Genomic DNA, 19246 nt, shown 5'->3' on the forward strand with positions numbered 1-19246 from the left:
CTATAGCAGTATTTTTACACAGCTAAACTTAAGGTAGTAAACATGTGATCCTGCTGCTCTATTATACGGAAGCGCTAAACAGCCATAGACACATACATTTTATTCCATCCGTCTTCTCGTGATAACGAGATAATTAATTCGAGATCTCGAGAAAACGATCATTGTTTTCTCGAGATCTCGAATTAATTATCTCGTAAATAATAATCGTAACCATCAAAATTTTTTGATGGTTTTCTCGAGATAATGAGTTCATTTACCGATGGTTTTCGAGGCCACTTTTTCTCCCCAGTCCGCCCCTGTTTATATGTGTTTATATGTATTTCTGGCAAAGGTTTTTACCCATTTTTACCCCCTTTCATTGAAAACTGAATAAAGTCGCCTATGAAGCAAACATGGAATGTGGAGCGTTTGTGAAAATGCACAAAGCAAATCCCGCTGGTGTGACGAGCGAGTTATTTATCTCGTTATCTCAAGAAAACGATAACAGCACCTCTCATGCATCATTCGGTAACCATGGAGACGGCCATGGTTACCCATGGTTAACCATGGAGACGGCCTGGTCCCCTCAGCCGGTCACTGATGAAGTCGACTACATCAGCAGGATCACTGAGGTGTAAACGCCTGCTGGGCTGCAGTCGAGCCGGCCGTATCAAAGTTATCTCTACAAGACAAACAAACTGCGAACACATAAAACACATATAAACAGGGGCGGACAGGGGAGAAAAAGTGGCCTCGAAAACCATCGATAAATTAACTCGTTATCTCGAGAAAACCATAAAAAAAAAGTTTAGACGTACCACGGCCGCTCTGGGCTTCCGTACTATTAAGCCTTTCAAACTCTCATTTATCAAGTGAAGAAGCCTTTCAAACCCTTTTAACAATGATATGATTAAATAAAATGATTAGAGGCTTAAATTGCTTCATATCCAGTAGTATTCATAGCATGGATTGGAGCTCATCTAGTCTTACTTTTGTGAAAAAAAAGACCCCGTATCATCTATTCTGCTGAGTTTAACCCTGTGTGATTTGTTCAGTCTCTTTCTGCGTCCAATTAAAAAAAGATATCCTTGACCAGTTTCCTGTAACCATGGTGATAGGAAGTGCTCTCCAATCACATTTTTGTTCCGTGCGTTAGGGAAGTGCCGTGTTTCCTGCTGTTTTCACGGGCTTCCTCTCCATTTGAGTACACTCAAGCTTCGGCATTTGGGTCCTGGAAAGCTGCACAGTTCTTCACCCGAGCTTTAGTTTAATTCATTTTCACTCTTTCAGAGCATTTGTTTTTCCAATGAATTTACCTACAACGCTGCCACTTATGAATGACGTAAGTTTGAAATTCCTTGTAAAATCTTAGGCGAGAATTATCTACCTAATATTTAGTTGTAGTTTTCTTTGATTTTATTTTTGTTAAAAATTGTCTTCCTAGTTTATTTACTTAAAGAAAATACTTAAATCAAGTCACTTTCATAAAGACAATCCCAGCTGTCGGTAAAACGGTTATAAATCGAGATGTCTTGCTCTATGATTCATGTTTAGATATTTTAAAGGGACCCCAGTGAGATCTTTAACATCGTGTTTGCCCCTAATTTGTTTCACAGGCAGAAAGCAAGACATCATCATGCAGAATATTTAAAGTACTGAAAGACGAAACTCGGTTTAGTTTCACTATAAACTGCAAAATAGGAAAATGTGTCAACAGATCCAGTACGTAGTCGCTCCACGATAGGCTTAAAGATCCCAGTATTTCATTTTATTTATTTGAATAGGGACAATGCACATTAATGAACATCAGAATAAAAACAAATGTAAATATGCCGGATTATAGCTACAAAGCTAGTTTTCATCCGTAGTCCCTAGGATTTAGGTTCCTAGTATTGCACAGTATAGCATTGCGTCACAGGACAGGAATCGCAGGCAAAGAGTATTAAAAGTATTAAATTAAAAGTGTTTTTTGAAACATGTAGACCTAACCCAGATGCCAGCTGAGAAGGATGGCAAAAACACACACGACTTTATATTGTGTTAAATGGGTATAGAAAATGGATGCATGTACCTAAATGTGTACTTTAAACTCCGAACCCTAACCAGTAGAGGGCTGAAGTTAAGTTGAAAAGTGTGTAAATGTGGAAGTAGATCAGAAAAAAAACAACATATATGACTGTTGAGAAGAACCAGGGAACCAAACACTGGAAATAAATGCCCCTCCAAAAATAATGATCTTGAAATTAGCTTAAATTAGCTTAAAAACCTCTTCAAATGTAAAATAAAAAAGCTTGTTTCATATGATATGTGACAATTTGTTTTCTAGACTTTTTCAGTTAACAAGATATTCAAGATGTATTGTCTTCAAAAAAGTGGCTGAAATGGTACTTGTTGGGCAGTTGTGTCTTATATTAAGTGTAATGAGATATTTTGACTAGAAATGAGACAAATATACTTGGTAAGACTTGGATTTTTTTCCAGTGAACCCTACATCTGAATAATGCAAACAGTTTCAAAAACAATCTTTAGTTAAGATTGAAAAACTCCAACATCAACTTAGTCATGTTGCAACAGGAGTGAAAATATCTCGAGCAGCGTGACTGAAACTGTCGTTGTAGAGAACAGAGGAAGGAAAATGATGCAATCTATTACTCTTACTATGAAATTGTTCTATTGTTCATATTTTCTATGAACCATCAGACACATTGTATGATCTGTCCCAAGATTGTGCTGCATACTAAGAGCTAACACGCACAACTGTAAACTGTGTAGCAGCTGAAGTAAGAATTTGAATAATTTATTAGCTCTTTGCAGTAAATTAACAAACAGTTTGTGGGATGTAAATCTAAGATATGTCAAGCGACCGCAAAGCAAACACAGTTGTGTTTGGAAATCAAAGTTAGGAACTGTGGTACCTCTAGGGCAGCTTCAGGCCTGGGAATGAGCTTAATAAAGGCTAATGTCCTCGCTTCAAAGGACCAGAACGTAGGACTGGTGACAAGTAGAATTTCACAATCCTTTCAATGTAAAAATGCTGTTTGAAACCAGTGCTTGGTTTGTCCTTTCTGGGCAACCGTAGCCACGTGGAAGCACACACAGCAGGTTCTTTTTTTAAGATGACTCCCTCCATATTTTGATATAAAAAGCCTTGTGATACATACCCAAAAAGTATAAAATTACCTCTTACTGCATAAAAATAAATGGGAGGTAACCAAGAACTCTTATTTTACAGGGCAAACTACCTCCTGCAGACTCCTAAACACACCTCCGAGAACAGATGGAGAGCTAATTTACATCAGGCAACACACCACCTAACTCTCACGGACCAAAGTGGCAGTGATGCAGCTCGGTCATCAGGTCACCAGCAGCACCTCTCCACAGATCCCTCACCAGGCGGAGGCTGCTTTCCTCAGAAGCCAACACCCAATCCTTCTGGACAACATCCAGCCCATCCTGGTCAGGGCCATCATCAATCCTAAGCGGGGAATGGAGGAACCCCTCCAGCCACAGACCCCGCTGCCCCCTGGGAACTGCAGCTCACCTGGATTTGCTGGGAAGTCCTGTTGGAACTTGGATTTGAGGGTGGCAGTGCTTCTAGTGACTCTGGCAGGAGCTGTGATCCTGCTGCTGCTGTACAAACTCTTACAGATGAGGCACAGGTGTGTACAGGAGTGGTGATGTTGCTGTTTTCCTCACAGCTTTTCTAACAGACACGACCGAATGGCTCAAATGGTTCGCTTTACCATGTTACAAAATTAGGGCTGGGTGAGTTAACTCGTTATTATTGCGTTAACTCGTTAATTATTTTAACGCAGAAAAATATTTTAACGCGCATTCACGCAAGTTTTATTTTATTTATTTATTTTCTTTTCTTATTAAATTTTTTTTTAATTTAAAAAAAATAATATTTTGGCTGAGAGAGGGGGAACGACACGCAGCACAGGGCCGTCCGATGCAGGACTCAAACCTGGACCCCTGTTTTATCATTTATTTTATTATTGTAGAAGTCTGTTACTCACAGGCTTTTATTTTGTAAAAGTCTGTTGCTCACAGGCTTTTATTTTGTAAAAGTCTGTTGCTGTCTGCTGTGGAACAGGAAAAGAAAGTAATCGGCGGATCCACCAAACATGGAGAAGGGTACGGAACTTTTACTCGGCCATTTTCATGTTAAAGTTCTTCCAGACGGCGGAGTCGACAGAACCAAAGTCATCTGTAAACACTGCCAAGTTGAATTGTCTTCTCAGCGTAGTAGTTCCAGTCTAAAATATCACTTAAAGGCAAAACACACAACTGATAGCAGCAAGTCATTCAAGGAAACAGACAGTGGAGCGAGGCTTCTACATAAAAACTACAGAAAGATGCTGATGTTAAAAGTGTGTTTGCACAACAAATGTTATGGCACTTTCATTCATATGGCAGCACATTTAAAATAAAGCTAAATGCTAAAAGCTATACGCTACTTTTGGATTCATTTTTGGATTTTGCGTACAAATGAGATTAATCATGATTAATCAGGGAAATCATGTGATTAATTAGATTAAACATTTTAATTGTTGCCCAGCCCTAAAAAAATACGCTATACGCTCCCTTCTACATTTAGGAACATAATAGAAATTGTCTGGTACTTTCCGGATCTCAAAATTAGGCAAATTAAACTTTAAATGATCAACATACCAAGACATAATATGACTTGATCTGTTGAACAGAAACTAAGTCAAACTTAGCAATTTAGCAGGAATTAATGGGGTAAGCGGTGGCGAGGTGCTACTAATGATTAACTGATAATCAAAAAGTATGAACACCTCTATAAAAGCAGCAGTTTTGTCAGTTTGATGACAAATGCCAAGGAGGAAAGACATCAACAATGGTCTTAGGAAAGCAATTGTTTCAGTCCATTATTCTGGAAAGTGTTGCAAAGAAATTGTGCGTCATTCTACAGAAAGAAAAAATATTCTCAAGAGGCAGTTGGCAATCTTCTCAGGACCATGCAATGCTCAGAGAAACTGCAAAAAGCTACATCTCAGACTCTACAGGCCTCGGTTAGCATGTTAAATGTTTAAGTTCATGACAGTACGCAAAGTATAACATGGAGCAAGTAGACTTCTCTAAAAATAACATAGCAGCACGTCTTAGTTTTGCTCATTTAAATTGGAAGAAACAACAAGACTTCGAGAATAATGTTCTTTGGAGCGTAGAAATGGAGCAGTGATAATTTGGGCTTATTTTGCAGCCACGGGACCTGGACACCTTGCAGTCATTGAGTCAACCTTGAATTTCTTCAAGAGCCAAATGTGAGGCCATCTGTCTGAGAATTAAAGCTCCACAGGACAGAGAGCCCAAATGCAGCAGCAAGTCAAGGTCAAGATCAAGGTCACGTTTATTTATATATAGCACCTTATAACAACCTGGGTCGACCAAAGTGCATTACATAAATAAATAACAATGTTTATTATATTTACAATATTTAAATCTACAACAGAATGTCTGAAACAGAAAGAATCAATGTGTTGTAAAAGGTCCCGTCAAAGTGCAGAGAGGTTAATCTGAAGAAATGCAGTGCCTTAAGAGCATAAATGAATGCCAGCAAACCTCCATGAGCAGAAGCAACAATGTAAAGAACAAGGGGGACAAAATTCCTCCTGAATGATGTGTAAAACTTTTAACATCCCACAGAAAACCATAACTTTTTTACAGGCTAAATGTCATCAGTTACAGCTGATAAAGGGGGTTCTCCAAGCTGTTGGATCATGGGATGTTGTTACGACCCCATGTCTAGGGGATCAGGGTGGTAACATAAATGTGTCCAGAGGGAAAAAGTAAAGTTTAAAATAATTTATTACAAAGAAAAAGGTTCCATTAACAAGACAGGGGGTAGACTTTAACCTCACAAACTACTAAGGTGAAACCCCAACAATAGAATATTAATAATAATAACCAAAGTAGCAAAGTAGCAAATATAACTCAAACTCAAAATAATCCAGGCAAACAGGGTAACAAACTTCCCCCAAACACAAACTTCTAGTTAGAAGCACTAGAGTCAGTTAACTCAAACTGTTAAACAGAGCAAAAGGCGGAAGTACAAATTCCATAAACAGTCAACAAAAGGCTGCAGTTTCTAAAGCTGTCCCCGTGGGGGGAAATGAGTTCAGGAGCCTTTTATAGAGTGCAGGTGGACTTCATCGTTGACTAATTGGCTTGTCATCTCCTGCTGGTCCAATAGGGTTGCTCTGCAGCTCCCAGGCAGCCAATCACCGGAGAGTGCTCCCACACTTGATTCTGCATAAAAATAAACAAAGAGACTGCACAGCCTCTAGAGGCCAGGGGCCGTAACAGATGTACTTAGTTTTTCATACAGTGTTTTATGCCTCGTTCTTCATCTGAGGTTCAACTTACCTGGTTTTAAAGGGATATTTCGCCTCTTTTGACATGAAGCTGTATGACATCCCATATCAGCAACATCATTTATGAACATTTTCTTACCCCCTGCTGCGTCCTGTGAGCCGAGCTCCAGCCTCGTTTTGGCGTTGACAAAAGTAGTTCCGGCTAGTTGGCTGGGGTTTAAAAAATAAAGCATCTTGCTTCTCAAAACAATATGCGTTCAACAGAGTAATACATTTGCATCACAAAATGGTTCTCCAGGAAAACGTCAGACCTCACAATCGCTTGGCCCTATTTTCTCTCCCTTCGTATCACTGCCTGCTGTGTAAACCGTCCAGACCGAGCAGTCCCCTGCTTCCGAGCAGCAAACACCGTAACAGGCGCGGCTGTCGGCAGGCGGCAGCAGGCAGTGATACGAAGGGAAAGAAAATAGGGCCAAGCGATTGTGAGGTCTGACTTTTTCCTGGAGAACGATTTTGTGATGCAAATGTATTACTCTTTTCAACGCATATTGTTTTGAGAAGCAAAACGCTTTATTTTTTAAACCCCAGCCAACTAGCCGGAACTACTTTTGTCAACGCCAAAACGAGGCTGGAACTCGGCTCACAGGACGCAGCAGGGGGTAAGAAAAAGTTCATAAATGATGTTGCTGATATGGGATGTCATACAGCTTCATGTCAAAAGAGGCGAAATATCCCTTTAAGACCTGATGAAGACCAGCCGACTCTTTATGATGACCTGATATATAAAACCTTATACTTTCTATGTGTTTCACTGTGTGAAGGCAGCCGTGGACAGCTAACCACAGCTCTGCTCTTAATGCACTGACCTGTGCCACTTTGTTTTTCTTCTTGTTTGCAGGCTGAGGTTGGCCAGGGCAAGACACGCTCTGGAGTACAACAGCTTCTACCACAGCGCCACCTACACTCTCAAGCAGCCGACTCCTTGTCAGGTCTTGCCTACCAAGAATGGAGCGGTCCCAGAGGACGCCCCTCCGATCCCAACCATAACTGCAGTGACACCCGCTGTCGTCGCCCCTCCACCTGTGACTTCTCCACTCACCCTTCCACTTCCTCCACCTCCTGTCTTACCACTCACGTCTTTCCACCCTCAGCGCTCCCACCCTCCAACGCCTCGTGTGCTGTCTCTTCCCATCGCCCTGCCGGGCATCCACACCACCCCACCCAGCCCTCACTTGTCGTGGGGCGCCTGCTCGGACGCGGACGTCTATTCTCGAATTGGAGCTTTCAGGCCTTCCAGGCTGTCCAGCCTCTCCAGCCAGTCAACGGTCATCCTGTTTGAACACTCATCTCTCTGAACTTACGGTCAACTTTAGTGATAATCAAACACACAGACACTGTGTGGCTGTACAGTTTAGACACGAGCTTCCAGACAAAATAACTTTTCATTGTCTGACACTCTGGAACTTCTTGCCAGGAGATGATAGTCACAGGCCTTGTAAACTTGAAAATGTTTGATGCCAGCCATGTGACCAGCATTTTTCCACTTCCTGCTTTTATATCTTATACGAACCATTTGATTATTTTCATTCATTCACCTTACCACTACTTGATTAGACATGACTAGTACTTGATGAGGTTCAGCTAGCACTTGGATTGCATGAAAACGTAGGTGTGTGAAATTTCCATCTGTGGTCATAAACAAACCGGATGAAGATAGGCGCGTGTTTAGCAGTATGCGGGATTAAAAACTTCTGATCACTGTCACAGCTCCCTGATCTGAAGAGTGCCGAACATGATGATCACAAAACGGATTTGCCCCTGACAGCAGAATGATAATTCAATCCTGGAAACAGGTGAACGCACACGCCCCAGGTGTGAAACAGGTGAACGGCTAATGTCCTTGCTTCAAAGGACCAGAACGTAGGACTGGTGACAGGTAGAATACCACCAGATACTAACGTTTTTATCCTGTGTTGGTTAGGTTAAAAACACATCATAGTTAGCTTTTAAAATTTAACGTCACCAGCATTTTCAATGTTGCCATGGAGACACGTCCCCTGCATGTTAAAAAACTCCACCACAGGGTTATTTTGCATGCTGGGAAACTCCTGATTAAACCAAAAGTCTGGATTGAAAACGGTCTGACCAGCAGGACATGGTTCATGCTTCATTACTGGTGCTGTGTGTTATGTATATTTTTCTGAAAACATAATCATAAAGCATTCCTTTTCTTTTGCAATATTTTAGCCATATTTCTTATTCATTCCTTTTCTTCAGCTTTTAGTCCTAGCTTGTCTTTGGCTGGGTTGCAGTTAAAAAAAAAAAACTACGAAAGTTTAAGCATCAAACATAACTACCCAGACAGCAAAAAAGACTTGCACCGCCTTCGCAACGGATCCGGAAAACGGGTCCGCCTCGAGTCCACCTGCACACCGCGCCGGATCCTATCCGGACCATGGATGTATTATATTTTTGTCCCCAGTGGCCACTTGTGGTATTGCAACAAAAAATTCCCTGTAGCCTAAAAAGCATTTTTCCCATAGACCACAATAGTAAAACAGATGCCTGTAAAACTGTTCACAGGACCTCTCACAAAACAGCATCTCCGCAATGGAAAGTTAAAAAGAAAATCGATCTTGTGATCTGATTGGTTCTCGGAGCGTAGAGGCTTTTGCTCCCAAAGGGGAATATCAATTTGTAGGCAAAATCCTTCAAACGCCGCTTCCCTTTGGGAGCAAAGTGTCTTCAAGTCTTTTTACTATCTGGGTAGCTCTACATTTAGGAACCTGAATGGCTTACGATGCTTGACTTCACTAGCTTGTAATAGCATGCGGATGAATGTATTATTGTTTGATGGCACTGTAGGATAGGAGTGACCAACAGGAGAATCAAAAACGTTCCAGATTTGCCACTGGTTTGGTAAAAAAACAAAAAACAACAACATTAACATCAGGCCAAAGAGTCCATCTTCACAACTCTTTTTAAATTCATTCACAAAATGGTGACATAAAGGGACTGAAAAAAATCCTGGTTGTGAAGAAGCTAAAAGGTGTTGGACAGAAGTGTGAAACTAAATGTTTTCCAAGAGGAAAAACAGGCACAGAACTAGTGACTCAAAGTAAAGAAAGAGATGACAATTAATCTGATAATCACAGTTGAATGTGCCGGCGTGTTTCCAAGAAAAATATTTTAAAATATAAATATATTAAAAATATATTAATATTATAAGAAATTCATCAGTCACAGAATTTCCTTTCAAATGTTAAAGAAAAAAAAAGGATAAACGACATCTTTAAAGATTTAAAACATGCTGTAAATCAACCTCTTTGTCAAATGCTTCTGCAGCCTTCAAGCACCAAATAACCCAATCCCACGCTGAGAATAATGGTGACCCCGAAATTAGTCATGTGGAGTCTGACGGCCGTCAGAACCTGGAGGCATGTCATTAAATATACCTAAAAAATAATGTGGAAACAATCCTGGGCAAAAATCTGGTCACGTATCGGCTCTGAAACACATTTAGATACCAGTGACACGAAGACAGAAGTTATTTAAGACTTGGCATCTTGTCCCGCCTCCTTTTTTAAAAAGTGTTCTTTAAATGGATGAGTAACAATTTCAGATGGGGGCACTCTTATTAATATTAAACACGTTCATGTCAGCTTAATATTCACTCATTTCTATTGTCTCTGCAGTATTTTGTTACAAATTGTTATCCTTTCCCTCTCATTTTACAACCAATTAGCAGACGATGCAGTGGTGCAGACACAGATTAGGCTAACTGGCTTTTAGCATGGAGACAGTGGCCTTGCAGACATTCCCATTAAATGATTAACAGTCTGGAGAGCCATGCCGAGCACAGCAACAAACTGCCACAAACCAAAACAGAGTCCCTCATGAATCCCTCAGGAATTTACAAACTACTATTAAATTATAAATGAGGGACTGGTTGAGGAAACATGATTAAATGTTGAAGGAAAATTTGTCTAGATAAATACTTAATAAGAGCACCGTAGAAGCGGCGGACATGTGTCCCGCTGGGGTTGGTTACGGTGATGAATCTGTGCTTCCTGTTGGTTTGGCCACCGAGTTGCAAAGTTGTCTGCTGTCTGCACTATTTAACCAGCTTCACTGTTGTGGTTTGTTTCCAATGTGTCGAACAGTCACTTTAAGATTGCGGTGATATCTCTTTTACTAAAAGGAGTCATGGTTTAAGCCTGCATTGTAGCTCAGAGGGAAAGACAGGAAACACAGAGAATGCAGGGACCCTGTCACTAAAATCAGGAAATAATCAAATAATAATGAGGTTTGGTGGCATTTGATCTATTTCTGAGGAAATAATCTGTCCTGCTTCGGTAGCCACACAGTAAAAACGTAAACATACTGTATATTATAGAGAAGACATAGGCCTTACAAGTGTTTGATTGTAAAAATGAATCCAACTTGTGTTCTTTGGTTATGGAACATGGGAAAACCAGCTCTAACTTTACTCTTTAAGTCCAGTGGTTACCTGTTAAAACCCAAACTGGCAACCTCCCACGTCAGTCTCCCCCTCTGAGTGTGCAGCAAAAGCAACGAGTGGCACAAAAAACTTAAAGCACCTTTACAAGAGTAAGTTTTAGGATAATCATCTCTGGGTTATTTGGGATTTAAAATGAAAACAATAGGAAGAAGAAAACGAAAGGAAATCACAACAATTTGACGATTCAGTGCAGAATGTTCTTTTTTTGTTAATATCATAACAGTTTTAATTAACAGGGCTTTAAATTAATCAAATTACTGATGATTTGAGTAATTTGATTGATGATTTCTCTCTTTATTATCTAAATTTTTACCTTGCATGCATTGCCTCCATGGCAACATGAGCGATAAGGACCTTCATGTACGAGCTGCCAGGAGGTGGTTGGGATGGACAATGGCTGTGGCACTCTCACATGAGAATCTGGAGGTAACATCTGTCATCTTTGGTTAGGTTTAGATGGCTGAACATCAGCTTTTTGGTCTCATTGCACATCACCTTCCTGGATCTTGAAGTACACTGTGATCTTTCCCTTCTCAATCAAAGGATATCCCATCATTTAATATGATGGTTAATATGAGAATGGATGAACTAAATTTAAGAAATTTAAAAAAAACAAAAATGTTGGGCAAATGTCATTGCTTAAAATAATGTGCATATTAGGGCTGGGCGTTAATTAGTTAACTCATTAATTTGTTTAACGCCGATAAATATTTTAATCGTGGATTAACGCAGGTTTTAATTAATTTATTTATTTATTTATTTATTTTAAATGTTATTTTTTGGGGGGGGGGCTTTTAATGGATAGAAAAGTTCAGAGAGACAGGAAGCAGGAGGCAGAGAGAAGGGGAACGACACGCAGCTCAGGGCCATCCGATACGTGACTCAAACCGGGGCCAGCTGCAGCGAGGACTATAGCCGCTTAATAACAAATGTTATGGCACTTTCATTCATATGGCAGCACATTTAAAATTAAACTAAATGCTAAAAGCTATACACTACTTTTGGATTCATTTTTGGATTTTGCGTACAAATGTGATTAATCGTGATTAATCAGGGAAATCATGTGATTAATTAGATTAAACATTTTAATTGTTGCCCAACCGTAGTGCATATTAATGAAATGTATTGGTTATATGTTTAATTCATGAAATACACCAATTTGCTGCCTGGCTGATATCTAGATGAGATACAGTACGGCCAAATAAGCTCTGTCTGTTAACACCTCTAAAGACCTAAAATCTTTTTTGTTTCTTACCATGCAAACCGTGATTTTCAGGACCGATATAACTACCCACCTTTCTCATCCACAGACATGCAAACGTCTCACAGCACGAGACGTTTGGAACACATCTACCATCGCTGACCTTTGTCTGAATATGACTGTTTGCAGCTCAACAACAAAAGAAGCTGTTTCTATATTTAGTGAGGGATCAGACTCAGCTGACAAACGTCTTCTCTTCAAACAGCCACGCTTCAGGTGGTCCCTGTGTGCCGTGCACACTTTTGCCAGCACACAAGAAAGACTCTTTCCTGTGTTGCACAATTGGGATTTCATAGGGACCAGCGGATGGTTGAGGAGCAGACAGCTAATATAGTAACAACAGCTCTTGCTGTTCCGATTGGATCTTAGGGACATTATTCAGAATTAGAGTGCATACGCTTGTGTAATGCATACAAGTGAACGATTGTTGGATTGTTGTTGTATCAGTGAGGTTTTGCAAAGTCATTCATAGGTTGGAGCTAAATATATTTCCAAGGTTTTTAGGTCTTGATAAAAACAAAAAAATATAAAATCCGGTCTTCACTTCATCGTTGAAATTAGAAAAAGCTTAGATCAACAGCACATGATGCGTCACACCGTGTCATTATCCATCGAACTAAGTCCAGATGCAGAAGCAGTGTGTGGAAAAACCAGTTTATAGAACCAGCTTTGGTCACAATAAGCTGAAGTGATCGTCTTCTGTACGACATTGTCAGTGTCTTACTTCCTGTTGACCCAGACCAGCAAAAACTTCTATTATGCCGATGCTTACACTTCCCTATTAACAATTAATGATGTGCATTCGATCAGACGTATCTAGTAGCTTTTTACTTATGATGATGGAAAAAGTTTCAAATCACGTGTACAGCGCCCTTTTTCATTCAATCACAGAACCTGAAGGGGAAAGTCTGGCTTGAGGTAGTAAAAGTTAACCCTGAGTTGAGCTTGTTTGGTTGAGCCAGCCTCTGTGAGGCCACAAAGGTGCCCACGTGACAAAAACAACAGTTCAGTCCATTTTATTGGCATTCGTTATTCATATAATGTCAATTTATGAAAAGTTACCCAGCTGAGAAACCAAAGGATGAAATTGAATATTCACTTCAATTCAATCCCCCGTCCTGAGCGTGCACGTGGCTGTTGGCGACAGTGGAGAGGAAAACCTCCAGCAGAACCAGACTCAGGAAGGGCGGCGAGAGGACAGGACTAAAGAAAGAGAAAGAGGAGTCTGTCATCTGCATAGGCTTAAAGCAGCTGGTTCCACGAGTGAGGAGCCTGAAATTTGAAGGTTCTGCCTCCCATTATACTTTTAAAAAACTCTAGGAGCCAAAAGTAAGCCTTTAGTCTAAGAGTAAAGTACTCTGTTCGGATTAAATGGATCTATGATATCTTTAAGAAATGGCAGAGCTAGTTTATTATCAGTTTTATACGTTTTACAGGTAAAAATTGGAGAATAATGATCTCTCCTTCTTATCATACTCAGAACCCTCGCTGCAGTATTTCTGATAAGCTGATAAAGGACGCTCCTAATGTTGGAAATAGTGCACAGGTAAAAGCCGGCTCGTTTTGTATGTGAGTTAAACATAAAAACCTTTTTCTTCACTCCCTCATTATGTCCACAGAGCACTTGAAACACGTTTTTTTCTTCATCCAAGAGAAGAAGCGTTTAAAGCGGTTCATCCTTTTCTCCTTTTTCTTTTCTTTCTTCGCTTTGTGGCCATCTGAAAAATCAGTAGTAATGAAGCGTCTTAGCCACCCCTTGAATGAAAAAGCAGCATCGGCGTGACATTTTAAATCTTAACTGTGCTCACTGCTGGTCATGGGAGGGGATTCTTTGTCCGAAGAGGAAGCAGGACTTGACGTTTGAAGACTAAACCTACAAGTGCACATTAAGTTAGCACCTTATTCGTGTTTAGGGTCAGTTCTGACTCTTTTTGGAAAGATTAGTTAAAAAATCTTACATCGGTTTGGAGTCCTCATCAGATGTATCACTGAAACGGTTTTCCGACCGAACCAGGATGATGCGTCGTGGCAGTCCTTCACTTGAGCTGCTGAAGTTAGAAATGTACAGTTACTCACACAGCTGTTATGAACGGCTTTGACAGATCTGCCTCCGAGCATAGTTGATGAACGATGAGTTAAAGCTTACCTTTCTTCAAAGTGGGTCTTTGCCATGCTTTTCTGGGCTTTGCTGGTGCTGGGTCCAGGTTCATTGCTACCAAAAAGTATGTTCATACTGCTTTGTTTGTACTCAACAAAATGAGAATGTATTTATTAGGGATGCACCGATCCGCTTTTTTCACCTCCGATACCAATATCAGAGGTTTAGGATCGGCCGATACCGATCCTATACAGATACCGATATCTGAGGTTTAGGGGCACTTTACACGGAAACGAAAACGGGTTAAAGACGCAAAACCTTTTTGCGGATGCACTATATCGTTTAGATGGTAACGGCGTTTTGGGGGCATGAAAACGCAAAAAAGTGAAACCGCCCTCCACCGTGTAAACGATGAAAACGCAAAACTGCGTTTCTCGTCACATAGAAAGTAGAAAGACTTGGTCTTGGGAGTGTTGCCACCTAGCCATCTGGCGTGTTTACTGCATCGATAAATATGAAACGTCACACACTTTTGCGTTTCCGTATGCACAGGGCCGCTGACAGGTTTGGCTGGGCCCGGGACAAAATTCTCTGAATGGGCCCCCCCCTGTAACGAAAGTTACAGGCTACCCCAAAACGTCACGTTTATAACCCATTCGTTACATTCAACTCTATCTAAATGGCAATTTCACACGTTGCCATGTCTATACTGGCTTATTTTAAACAAAATAAGGTTACACGAGAGCCGCGTTACACTGGCTGTCATTCAGCTGACCGGGGATGATTCTCAAATCAATTCAGCCTGATTGGCGTGCGTGCCTGAAACATTTGGACATATTTGTGGACTAATGCGCATATTCCTTTTTTTTTTTTTTTTAATTTAAATTTTTTTTTATTTATTTATTTATTTATTTTTTTGGCCCCCCCCCCCCCCATTCCTGGGCCCGGGACAAAATACCCGTTTGTCCCCCCCTATCGGCGGGCCTGCGTATGCACGCAGATTTTCACCCTAAAACGCTCGTCTAAATGCCGATTTAAAAGTGAAAACGAAACGCCACTTTTGCGTTTGGGTTTCAGATCGTTTCCGTGTAAAGTTAGCCTTAGTATCGGCCGATACCGAGTCCGAAACACAGTGCGGAATTATGGTAACAAACGGTAAGTTTCATTGCGTGGAAAAGACTGGGATCATTCTTTTGTGCAAGGCAACATCAGACTTGACTTAAACATTTCTTTCCAATTTTTTTTTAAAACAAATAAACAGATATAAATGTACTAAATTACTTATTTGTTTAATAATTGTGCACCAGTAAAACAATCTAAACCATAAAAATATAACAAGTGTAACTGATTCAGTCAGTGCGATTATGGATTCAAACTCCAATATAAAACAAAATATTAAATAATAAAGGAGCTGAAATTGAGAAAAAAAAAACAATAGATTCACTAGCTTGGTTGGTAGACTTTCAAAATAAATAGCAATCAGCTCTTTATATAGTTTAGTGCAAATGGGAATTAAACATCCATTACAAAAGCATCTGAACAAAAGAATAGCTTCTCTAGTTCGGTAAAAAACTAAAAGAAAAAAGAAAATCAGATGTAGTTCCAACTTCACCACTAGAGGAGGCAGAAGGCCCTTTGATCAATGCCAATGCTGGACAAGACAAGGAGGAAAAAATTGAAAAAAAAAAGAAGAAAAGAATCGGCCGATATGGATCGGCCCATTGTCACGATACCCTATCTCGAATTTTCTTCGATATCGGTACCGATATCCGATCCAAATATCGGATCGGTGCATCCCTATTAGTCCAAAAGACTTATTTAGCACAGTACCAAACCACAATGCAGATAGAAATACACCCACTTACCAGGGTTTGTGTTCAGAGATGCAACTCAGGTAGCTTTTGGTGATGAAAGGATGGTTCAGGATACCATCGGGGGTGATCCTCTTCTCTGGATCCCACTGGAGCATTTCCTTCAGCAGATCAATGCACTCCCCCCTCTCATCGGTCTCTGTCGGGTTGTCCATCTCCAGACGCACCTGGCTCAGGAAACAGTTGGGAAATACAACAGCATTCAAGTCATCTTCCTGAAACATGAATGAAGGCAGGGGGCTAAAAAGATGCAACTCCTATTCTCTTTTATTAACCTATTATCCTTCTTACCTTATTGGAAAATATTAAGAAAAGCTAGTTGGAGACTTTATGAAAAGACCATCTGACCACACTTACTCTGAATTTGATGTTGGTCTGCAGCATAGAGCCACCAATGTTCAATACGATATTTTATTTATTATGAAATTGTATGGCATTATAACACATATATGGGTATATCACATGTCAAAATTGACATAATAAGATATATAATATTTATTTTCAAGGTTGGTCATTTAAAAAGGAAAGAAATGGAGCATAGCATTGTGGTACAGAATTATTTCCTTCTTTTTTTTATAACTACAGTTAATTCTTTCCTATGTTAGAGAAGCTAATGAAGGAAGCACCGAGGCTCCTTTTTCATAGCATTTAGAGAATTTGAATAGCTCTAATCCTCACTGGCCAGATACTTCTGGGACCTTTCACTCAGTTGGGAAACTTCCCAAGTGAAAAAGACTATGTGATCTGTCATAGGGAATCACTTTACTTTTTCATGTGCTTAACCACCAACCGTTTTCATTGCGTCCAGGGAGCGGAAACTGTATCTCCTGCGGTCTGTGAAGTACTCACTGACCTCATCAGGCCTCTAAAACAGACAGATTTAAGCATTTAGAGCATCTAATAGTCATAATGATGGTAAAGATTGAAGTAAAAATCAGTGTTGTAATACGTTTGTGGATATTTTACTTTCAGTCGCCATGAATTAAAAGCTATTTTCTTGAAAAACAAATCTGATTTCCTCCCAGCATTTAGTAGGCACGCTGGTGGTGCACCCAGTAGTTCCGTCATGTATCGGAGCTGCAGACAAAGAACAGCAACACGTTACATATGATGCATTTTTTCTAGGTGTGACGATTGCTTCAACACACAATGGCTAATAAAATCAAGATGTTTATAGACTAGGGCTGGGCAACGATTAAAATGTTTAATCTAATTAATCACATGATTTCCCTGATTAATCACGATTAATCGCATTTGTACGCAGAATCCAAAAATGAATCCAAAAGTAGCGTATAGCTTTTAGCATTTAGCTTTATTTTAAATGTGCTGCCATATGAATGAAAGTGCCATAACATTTGTTGTGCAAACACACTTTTAACATCAGCATCTTTCTGTAGTTTTTATGTAGAAGCCTCGCTCCACTGTCTGTTTCCTTGAATGACTTGCTGCTGTCAGTTGTGTGTTTTGCCTTTAAGTGATATTTTAGACTGGAACTACTACGCTGAGAAGACAATTCAACTTGGCTGTAAATGCAGGAGTTTTTTCTTAAATTTATTGCGAAATACGTGCTTTTATGTTGAAACAAGTAAAACAGGAAGTAGCGCCGGTTAGCTCCGTTAGCTTCACACCTGTAGCGGTGATGTTAGCTGCTAGTTTATCTTTATTTTATTACTCCATGCTTCGTGGTGTTTGCTGTAAAAGAATCCTAGTTTTGACCGTGAAGATTGCCTCTGGGGAATGAGTCGTTGGTTTAGAAGCAAAAGGCTAAAATGGCCAAATACTTTGATTATTTATTGGTACCAGCGACAATGCTAAGAATGCTATTTCTTTAATGATAACAACAACTAATGTCGTCTTTTACTTTGTTTACTCGAACATTTAGTTCTACGGTGGTGAGGTGGCGTTAATAAACATCTGTGAAAAGAACTGGAGTCTTGCATCCAATCAATGGGCGGCATATTGGCAGAGTTTACAGATGACTTTGGTTCTGTTTTTTTTATTTGATTTATTTTAGTATTATTATTGTTTTAAATGATATATCTGTTGTATGTCTTTTAATTTATTCTTGTATTTTATTCTTTTAATTTTTTGTTTTTATTTTTCTGTACAGCACTTTGGTCAACTGAGCTTGTTGTAAAGTGCTTTATAAATAAATTTGGATTGTATTGTACTTTGGTTCTCTCGACTCCGCCATCTGGAAGAACTTTAAAATGAAAATGGCCGAGTAAAAGTTCCGTACCCTTCTCCATGTTTGGTGGATCCGCCGATTACTTTTTTTTCCGGTTCCGCAGCAGACAGCAGCAGACTTTTACAAAATAAAAGCCTGTGAGCAACAGACTTTTACAATAATAAAACCTGCGTTAATGCGCGATAAAATCTTTATCAGCATTAAATAATTAACAAGTTAACGCGATAATAACGAGTAAACTCGCCCAGCCCTATTTTAGACATTGATCTGGCTCTTCTCTTCATCTTGTAAGCTCCAGTAAGAAAAGATCAGCCGCCAATCAGTTGCAATCTGTAGCTGCAAAACACCTGTTCTTTCACTGCGTCAGCTATGGGAAATTACTTACCTCTTCGTGATAGTAATGTGCTGGAAAGAGCTTAACACGAAACAGCATGATGCCAATCGCACAGCCCAAAGACCAGATGTCGATGGCCTCTGAAATTGGAAGCCCGAGCATAACTTCTGGTGCTCTGAACGTAGAAGAAATGATTAAATAAAAGAAGTAACATTGGTAAAAAAAAGGTATCTCAGATCTGTTATTTTATTTATTCTAAAGGGATCAGTGTTTCTTACACTAAAGAAAGTGCCTGTTTAACAGTTTTCAGCTTGGTTTGCCATCTGAAGATAGCCGAGCCGAAGTCAATAAGCTTGACTCTGAAAGGCTGTCTTGCATGATCCACCATCATGATGTTGTCTATCTTCACATCCGTGTGGATCACCCCCAGTCTCTTCAAGGCATCAAGAGCTACGGCCATCTGATCAATCAACAAGTTTAACGCATGGAGATAATACCAGGACAACCTTTTATCAACTAAACATGCAAGCAAATGTCACAAAGGTGCTTAAACCACAAACAAAAAAGGGCATTTGGTGTCATACCTGTTGAACGACCGTCCGGATGTTCTCCAGCCGCATCGGCGTTTTTATGCGTTCGAGATAATCCTGCA

At 40.0% G+C, this 19246-nt stretch overlaps 1 protein-coding gene across 1 annotated transcript; it reads left to right on the forward strand.

Moving 5' to 3' along the window:
- The first annotated feature begins 1194 nt into the window (after positions 1-1194).
- LOC142372662 (uncharacterized) lies at positions 1195-8561 on the forward strand. Its single transcript, XM_075455614.1, has 3 exons — positions 1195-1321; positions 3212-3638; positions 7219-8561. Exons 2-3 carry the CDS (start codon positions 3319-3321, stop codon positions 7673-7675), a joined length of 777 nt encoding a protein of 258 aa, XP_075311729.1. The 5' UTR covers positions 1195-1321; positions 3212-3318; the 3' UTR covers positions 7676-8561.
- The last annotated feature ends 10685 nt before the right edge of the window (positions 8562-19246 follow it).

The sequence above is a fragment of the Odontesthes bonariensis genome, chromosome 22, assembly GCF_027942865.1.
Source record: "Odontesthes bonariensis isolate fOdoBon6 chromosome 22, fOdoBon6.hap1, whole genome shotgun sequence".
Taxonomy (NCBI): Eukaryota; Metazoa; Chordata; class Actinopteri; order Atheriniformes; family Atherinopsidae; genus Odontesthes; species Odontesthes bonariensis.